Source organism: Tursiops truncatus, chromosome 2 (assembly GCF_011762595.2).
Source record: "Tursiops truncatus isolate mTurTru1 chromosome 2, mTurTru1.mat.Y, whole genome shotgun sequence".
In the NCBI taxonomy this organism is placed as follows: domain Eukaryota; kingdom Metazoa; phylum Chordata; class Mammalia; order Artiodactyla; family Delphinidae; genus Tursiops; species Tursiops truncatus.
In genome coordinates, this window is record NC_047035.1 from 140,913,561 (window position 1) to 140,921,419 (window position 7,859).

The window sequence follows — 7,859 nt, forward strand, 5'->3', positions numbered from 1 at the left end:
TTTTAAATGAAATAAATAGATGATTGTGACGGGTATTTGTTGACTCCTATCCAGCATCCATTTCTCTTTCTCTAACTTTTCCCAATTTGTATTCAAGTATCTACCTCTCTCTGCTCACTCCTTTGCTTCCAAGTAGGCTGAGCCCATCCCCAGCTCTAGGATGGGGCTTGATTAGTCTAAAACAATTAGAGTAACTCTTCTCTTTTCTCTAGTCACTGGTTTAGGTAACCTGTGTTATAACATGGCATTCCCTGACAGTAGGGGCTGGTTTAGAAACTTTGTGTGACCTAATCTGGGCTGAGATACAAGGAGGAGCTGATTGACAGCTTTTGGAAAAGAAATACCACAGCTCTTCTTAGAGGCCTTTTTTTCTACTGGAGGGGGTGACAGGTGGACAAGAAGCCTGGAACTGCTGCCTTTTTGCCTCCATGGGGGAAACAGGCCTGAGGATGAAGCTGGCACTGCTGAAGTAAGTCAGCGGAAGGAAAGAAAGTGGGTCCTTTATGACATCACTGAGCTGCTGAGTCAGTAACCTCTAAGTAAACCCTGCCTCTGGACTTTCCAGGTATGTGAGCTAATAAATCCCTTTATTGTTTGAGCCAGATGAGTTAGGTTTCTGTTACTTATCAAGGAAAGCATCCTAACAAACGAGTCATGTAAAAAGCACAAGTAAAATGCCTGTAGAGCACACACCAGAACAATGCTGAAAAAAAGAGAAAAGGTTCCGAAGCCAAGACCACGTAAAACAGAAGCACATTTGGAGGCAATGTGGCATAATGGCTTAGAAGAGAAGGCAGATGGGCGTAACCCATGCTCTGCCCTTCATGTTTACTCTGATCTTGGATGAGCCACCTAACTTTGGTTGTCCTCGGCTCCTCTCAACAGAGTAAGCTGAACTAGATGAGTGGCTCCCAGTTCTTTTACCATCCGTAATTTTTATTATTGGTCCTTTGGTGGATTTTATATTTTTAAAGATTTTTGTCTGTCAATAGATTTTTCTCATGTGCTTAGACAAAGTACACAACTGCAGATCGGCTCTTCTATCAGCAAAGGTAATCGGGTTAACTTATTCACCTTAACAAATTACTATAATTTGATTGAACATTTAAAAGCAAGATATTTATTATTAGCTTTTGAAGTTCAATATAGATATGACTTCTGATAGGTTTTTACAAATACTGAAAATAGCTTCCAGATCTTCTATCTTCTTTTGAGGATCTTAGGAGATTCATAAGAACTACCAGATTTGATGACTGCAGTTACCATCCAAGGAGGAAGAAAATTCAGTGACTTCTCAAAAATGAAAATTAACATTAAATTACAAGTCTTTTTTTTTTTTTTTGGCTGCGTCTTGCGTGGCTTGCGGAATCTTAGTTCCCCAACCAGGGATTGAACCGGGGCCCTGGCAGTGAAAGCGCCGAGTCGTAACCACTGGACTGCCAGGGAATTCCCTAAATTACAAGTCTTGATTATTCTTATTTACTTTCTAACAAAATGGTCAACAGAATTTTTAAAAAACACAGAAAAAAATTTTGCATTTTACATAATACATAATCATTTTAAAATACAAAGTGACACTATGAAGCAGTGACAGGTCTTCCTCTGTCACTTGTAAACTGGATTAGAAGGCCATCCCCAGAATTCCAGTAGTGCTGTGGAAATATTTTAATTTACAATTGGGATAAACTGCATTCAACTGGAAGCCAAGGGATCTAGGTTCTAGTTGCCATCTTGCACCATGTGATCCTGAATACACTCAAATTCTGGACATCAGAAGCCCCATGACGAAATGAAAGGGGCTCAATCAGGTCATCTTAAATATCCTTTCCAGCTCTGTTATTTTGTAACACCATGAAATCAGAGTAACATGTCCCAAGCTGTTTGGGATCAGGGATTTTAGAACCTAAATTCAACATAACAGTACTTTTAACCTTCATACTTTTTGTGTGTGTCCTGTTCTTAATTAAATATATGTGTATTTCCACATTCTGTGTCTTTAAATATATTTTCCTTTTTAACAGTCTTTTCAGCATTAGCAATAAAAAAGTTTCTCAAGGGTGTACTTTTTATTTCTTGCTTTTATTTTTTTTCAACTTGCTTTTTCAGTTTCTCCAAGATCTCTTCCGGAGTTGTGGAGGCCAAAAGCTTTACCACTTTTTCACGAGATTTACCACCCTTGACCAAAAGGAAAAAACAGTGTCAGGATAACACACTAAACCTTCTAATGCTATTAAGAGGCAGCAGACCTCAGTTGCTGAGGGGTTGTTACAAGTAGGCTGGTGTTTTCCTGACAGCTTAGTGCCCACCTTCTCCTAGCCATTTCTGGTCTAACCAAAGGCTGTCTCTTCGATTCCACCTTACTACAATATTTTTACAACTCTCCAGAGTTTTTAACCTTCATACATCAATTTCTGTAATAATAAAAGCTAGGCATTAAATTTTCAAAATGAATATGGAATCCAGATGTACAATATTCTGGTTTCAAGTAATACTTTTGTTTAAATTATTTTTTAAATTACCAAAACAAATATTGCAATTTTATATAAACTTTGTATAAAAATAATTCCAAATGTAAAACAAATTGGTATTCTCTATACCGTTACACATTTCTGAAAATTCCGAACAAAAAGCAACCACATATCTCCAAGTGCTATGATTCCACAACTGCTTAAGACAACTATAAAAAGGTAAACACCCTTTAAAGAAGGTAAATTTTGAGCAGGTATTTATCTAAATGGGTAGAAGCTGCACAGGTGGAAGAGTGGGGAGTCCCTTTCAGGCAAATGCCAGAGCACGTGCGCTGGAGAAAATCCGAAATGACCTGCCGCACGGGCGACGGTGAGGGAATGGCCTGATCAGATGGACGTTTAGGTACAGCCTACCAACCAATGACTCTGAGTGCCTGCTGGATCCTGGGTAGGAGCTACAGAGTATAGTATAGCAGTGGAAAACAAATAGAGCTTTAAGAAGTATAAACACGAGTGGGTCTTACTCCTACAGATTCTATTTCAGTTAAGTCTGGGGTGATGCCCAGGAACCTCTGTTCTAGAAATCATTTCCAGGTGATTTTGATATCCACCCCTAGTGCAAACCCATGGTATTAATGACTTCACATGAGTCCTCTCTCTTCCTAATAAGCTTCTAGTGAGCAAGGATAACACGGGGGACCAGGTATGCTTGATGAACTCACTAATGGAGATGACAGGAGGAACCATTTTAGATTTTTCTAGTATGGTGATGACTTGAGGGAAAAGACAAGCAAGATTAATCTGACAGAGCAGGTACAGGAATGAACTTACGAGAAAATACTGGAAATGATGGCAATTAAGGAATACAAGTATAGTGTTTGCACAGTCTGAAGGAGTGAGGCATTAGGAGTGAAGATTAGGAAGAATTCACAGATTTTAGTGATTAAATGATTATGAGCATTAAAAACAACTGGTTTTTCAATTATTTGGAAAAGAAAAAAATTGGTATTTTAAAAGTAATGACTGATGTACTCAAAGATGTTGAGAGAGAGAGAGACCTACCTTATCCAAAACCACATCACTCTTCCTGAGTTCTAAGACTTTGGAAAGATACCAACAAAGCTCAGCGTTAGCCTCTCCTTCTGTCGGAGGTGCTGCAATAGCTACACTCACAGCCTCAGCTGTCAAATCTGCAATGAAAACAGTGTGGACTTGATCCTCATGGAGTTCTTTTTCTTCACGCAGTGAGCATATTTTGTAAAAGTGTTTGCATTTGTCTGGCATGTTGTAGGTTTTCAATTAATAACTGCTGAATGAAGAATGATTAATCACAGTTAAGGGAACATAAACATAAATATGCCTCTACCATTACAGAAATCCAAAGAAAGCTGATTTTTACCCCACCCCACCCCATCCTGCTGACCAAAATGGGCCTACAGAGTCCTGGGCAATAACCTGGATTTAGGAGCTGGAAACTGCACTTGGTCTAACAGGAAGAGCCCAGGCAGGGAGTCAGCGGAGCTGGGCTGTAGCCCCGCAATGTCACGGAGGAAGTGGATTAACCAGGCAGCTCACGAAACTGTAGAGGGTTGTTCAGGGTCTCATCAGGAAAATGGGAGCACTGGATTAGATTCACCTCTTATGTGAAATGTCTCTTTGATATTTTTAAAATGTAGTTTTTAGGGCTTCCCTGGTGGTGCAGTGGTTGAGAGTCTGCCTGCCGATGCAGGGGACACGGGTTCATGCCCCGGTCCGGGAAGACCCCACATGCCACGGAGCGGCTGGGCCTGTGAGCCATGGCCGCTGAGCCTGCACGTCCGGAGCCTGTGCTCCGCAACGGGAGAGGCCACAACAGGGAGAGGCCCGCGTACCACAAAAAAAAAAAAAAAAAAAAAAAAGTAGTATTTAGTTAGCATCTACACAGTGCTTACATACACTAATTTTAAGGGCACACAAACATGTTTTAATGGCTTTACAAATATTAACTTGTTTATTCCTATAATTTTATGAAGATATTAATACCTTTATTATCTCCATTTTACAAACGAGGAAATTGGAACCGAGAAGTAATGTGTCCAAGGTCACATGGCTAGAAAGTGGCATTGTGATTCACAAATAAATTTGAATTCATGCTTTGAAATCCAGGGACAATGAACACTGCTTTTTGAAGAGTGGTCCAGACTCCCTCATCAACACAGCCTTTATAAAGAGCAACGTGTCTGCAATCCTCCACTGTTATTTCTGAGAGAGAAGTATACACTCAAAGCAGTTTGCAAATGAGCTTGAGCTGGTCCTGCATCTGGGGTTACTTGGGCATTTCCACATGCTTACATCTTGCTACAGAATCCACAGGAATGAGATGGTAGAACAACCTTCCTCCTAGCCTGTCACTGATTCTATGATGCACAGTTTTTCACATTTTAATATCTTTGAAATCCTGATGTATCATAATAAATGGAAAAGAAAGTGTTTAGTTGATGTGGATTTTGTCTTACTGGTACATAAAGTACTTCTGCACCTTATACATAGATGATGGCCAGTTAGATCTGATGAAACATGGTATTCCAACAGCAGTGTCCACAGTGGCTACTTAGAAAATGCTGGCCAAGGAGGGAGGGTACAGCCAACAAATAGCCAAGCTAACATGGCCATCAACACAAACCGGGCCTAGCACCCCAATTTTGAGGTCTTGTTTCAAAAATATTTTAAAAATTGGAATACAGAGCTTTAGCTTTAGTGGGTGAAAAAGACCGTCAAGATAACTCAGATCAAACTTTTTTCCCAATCAGAAGCCTCCCCACCCCACCCAATCTCTCCTGAAGCCCCAGCATTTAAAACAAATGTAAACAGCTACTCAGGAGTCCTGTCTGCCAACCTCCCCTTTGCCCACCGCAGATTCTTGACGCACCTTTTGGACTCCAGGGAATAGCTTAAAAGCTTCTAACTATCTCATCTGACAGATGAAAGAACTGGGCCCAGGAATATCTTGTAGAGTTTTGATTTGAAATAAGCTCACACAGGTGTTGATGATCAGGTTCACAGATCTGAGGTTTTCTCTCCCTCCTTGGACCAATGGTCATTTAAAAAAATCAACCAAAACATCTTTCTCTGGCCAATGTTTCCACTTTTGGAATAGGACAAACTAAGAATCATCTAGGCTACACGTTTCTATCTATGTTCTTTCTAAAATACCTTTTTAAATTTTGAGGTATAATTGACACATAACAGGTGTACAACATAACGATTCGCAGTTTGTATTTTGAATTGATCACCACAGTAAATCCTGGTTCATAAAATACCATATTAAAAAGGACAATACACAATGGTTTTTTCATCTAACTTGGTATCCTTTAAATACGGTATATTTGGTTTTAAACACTAGATTACACCTTTACATTAGAATCCAGAATTTAAAAATGGAGAAGGCTCTAACTGCAGGTGTGAAAAATATACTTGACCACACAGGATGAACTTCCAGCAAGCCAAGGCAAAGGGAGGATGGAGAGGAGACAAGTAGTTCATACAAGATTCCCACCCCAGTGGCCAGGTATACCTGTCACAGCATTTTGTTTGGAACCAGGTTTGGCATGGATGGCTATGGTGACACAACCTTTGGGATCAACGGCCACAGGACCTGAGGGAGGAACTGGTCTCTCTGCTTCCTTGCTCTGGCTTTTACCCTAAAACGACAACAACAATCACACTACAACTTTACGGTTACAAAATACTTTCCCACACATTTGATCTTTCCATGATTCCTTTTCACCCTTAACCAAGACAAACTAGGCTAATGGGTCACGTCCAGGGAGTTCTGGCCACCCAGAATGGTCTTCCAGCAGCCTTCATGGCTCAAATCAATTCTTCCACGAAGCCTTCCCATCAACCCCACAAAGTGCTTTTTTCCTGCCTTGGAAAACCTGACTTAGAACTGGTTCCTACTGTCGGCTTTGTATTTCCCATTCCTCAGGGAGCAGCGATTATTCATTATTCATCTTTGTATCTCAAGCAGCACAAGTTAACAAACGTTTGTGAACAACTATGGCTGGACGGTGTATATCCATGTGTTCTGGGGGGGAGGGGAGGAGGAAGGAACAACAGTGGTATTTAAAGGACTACTGTGTGCCAGAAGCTGTACTCGGAACTTTCCACTGAACAAACATGAACTGCGCACCAAGGCAGTATGTAGGCAAAGGAGATGTAAAGATGAATAAGGACACATGGAGCTCAAGGAGCTAGGACTGCAGCGAGAGAAAAAGAACAAATAATCACTCTAATACACTGTGCTAGGAGCGCCGACCACACACGCACAGGGCATCACGGCGCAGAGAAAGGGAAGGCAGTCCCGCCTTGGGACACTGGGGAAGCTCCCGGCAGGAAGCAGTCTTAGAGCCGGGTCTTAGGAACCGATTGGAGTCAGTCCTGCAGAGACGGTAGAAGGGAAGTGTGGGAGTGGTGCATTCTTGATGGAGGGGTGCGAAAACCAGCCAAGGGAAGGAGACAGAACGCTAACTAGAGCCTCCCAGGGAAGCACAGGCCGCACGGCGCTGCCGGAACACGAAGCGCGAGCCTGGGAGTGTGGGAGCAAGGCCGGCGGGGTCGGCAGCCACAGCTCAGGAACAGCCTCGCGCGCCGCCGGCCCGGGCCCTCCGACTTCCCCGGTGGGCGGCAGCGCAGCCGAGAAAGACGGGGAGCGGGAGGCCCGAAACTCAGAAACAACAAGCAGTTGGCGGAGCTTCTACCCACCCACGGGTCCCGCTTCTCTCCCGCGCTCCTCAACCAGCTTTCCTGCGGCCCACCCTCCAACTGCCAAGGGACTTGCCACTGGCCTTGTTCACTGCACCAGCTTTCTTAGGCATCTCGGTGCCCACAGGGAGCCGGGCAGCAGCCCGAGCACCAGGTCCCGTCCGCAGCTGCCTCACCCCGCAGCCGATCCGCAGCATTCACGCCAAGGAGGCGGCAGGAAAGGCGGCCCGACGCCGGAAGAGCCCTCTGCACCTGCGCACGCAGCGGGCGGGAGCGGCTTCTCTGGCCTGCGCCTCTGCTGTGGCACGAGGGCGACACCTTCCGGCTGGCGGGAGCAAGACCCCTCGTTCTTCCCGGACCTACGCGGGACCCTCGCCACCTAGAAAAGCGGCTCAGGAGACCGAGAGATGGGGAGCTGGGCTCTGGTCGAGTCGTGACCACCCCCAACCCCCTCTGGTCTTGTTTCCTCATGGGAAGATAGGATTGGAGTGAGCGGCAAAGAGCGCACAGGGCCAGGTGTCTTCTCGCTACTGCAGCCAACCAGCAGGTGCAGAGCCCCACGCTGCTTCCTATGGCCCTTAAGTGGATGTAGAGTATCCTGCTGCTTTAGCCTTTGGGTACCTTCCGTGTACTGATGGAGCATCTACC

The 7,859-nt window shown here is 44.0% G+C and overlaps 1 protein-coding gene across 2 annotated transcripts; it reads right to left on the bottom strand.

Annotated features, from left to right (window-relative positions):
* Nucleotides 1-1,104: 1,104 nt before the first annotated feature.
* Nucleotides 1,105-7,452, bottom strand: C2H15orf40 (chromosome 2 C15orf40 homolog). 2 transcript variants are annotated; one of them, XM_004315217.4, is made up of 4 exons: nt 7,295-7,452; nt 6,022-6,148; nt 3,531-3,658; nt 1,105-2,175 (listed from the first exon to the last, which is right to left on the bottom strand). In XM_004315217.4, the coding sequence occupies exons 1-4, from the start codon at nt 7,406-7,408 to the stop codon at nt 2,080-2,082; spliced, it is 465 nt and encodes a 154-aa protein (XP_004315265.1). In that variant the 5' UTR covers nt 7,409-7,452; the 3' UTR covers nt 1,105-2,079. The 2 variants fall into 2 exon arrangements, with proteins under 2 accessions (XP_004315265.1, XP_033708098.1); XM_033852207.2 differs by having other exon boundaries at nt 7,388-7,439.
* Nucleotides 7,453-7,859: the final 407 nt, after the last annotated feature.

Excerpts from the sequence above, each read along its gene's own strand:
- C2H15orf40 (XM_004315217.4), bottom strand. The coding sequence starts at position 7,408 with ATGCTGCGGATCGGCTGCGGGGTGAGGCAGCTGCGGACGGGACCTGGT. Across the intron at positions 3,659-6,021 it reads CAAACAAAATGCTGTGACAG|ATTTGACAGCTGAGGCTGTG; the intron begins GTATACCTGGCC and ends TTTTCATTGCAG. Across the intron at positions 2,176-3,530 it reads GTGATGTGGTTTTGGATAAG|GGTGGTAAATCTCGTGAAAA; the intron begins GTAGGTCTCTCT and ends CTTTTGGTCAAG.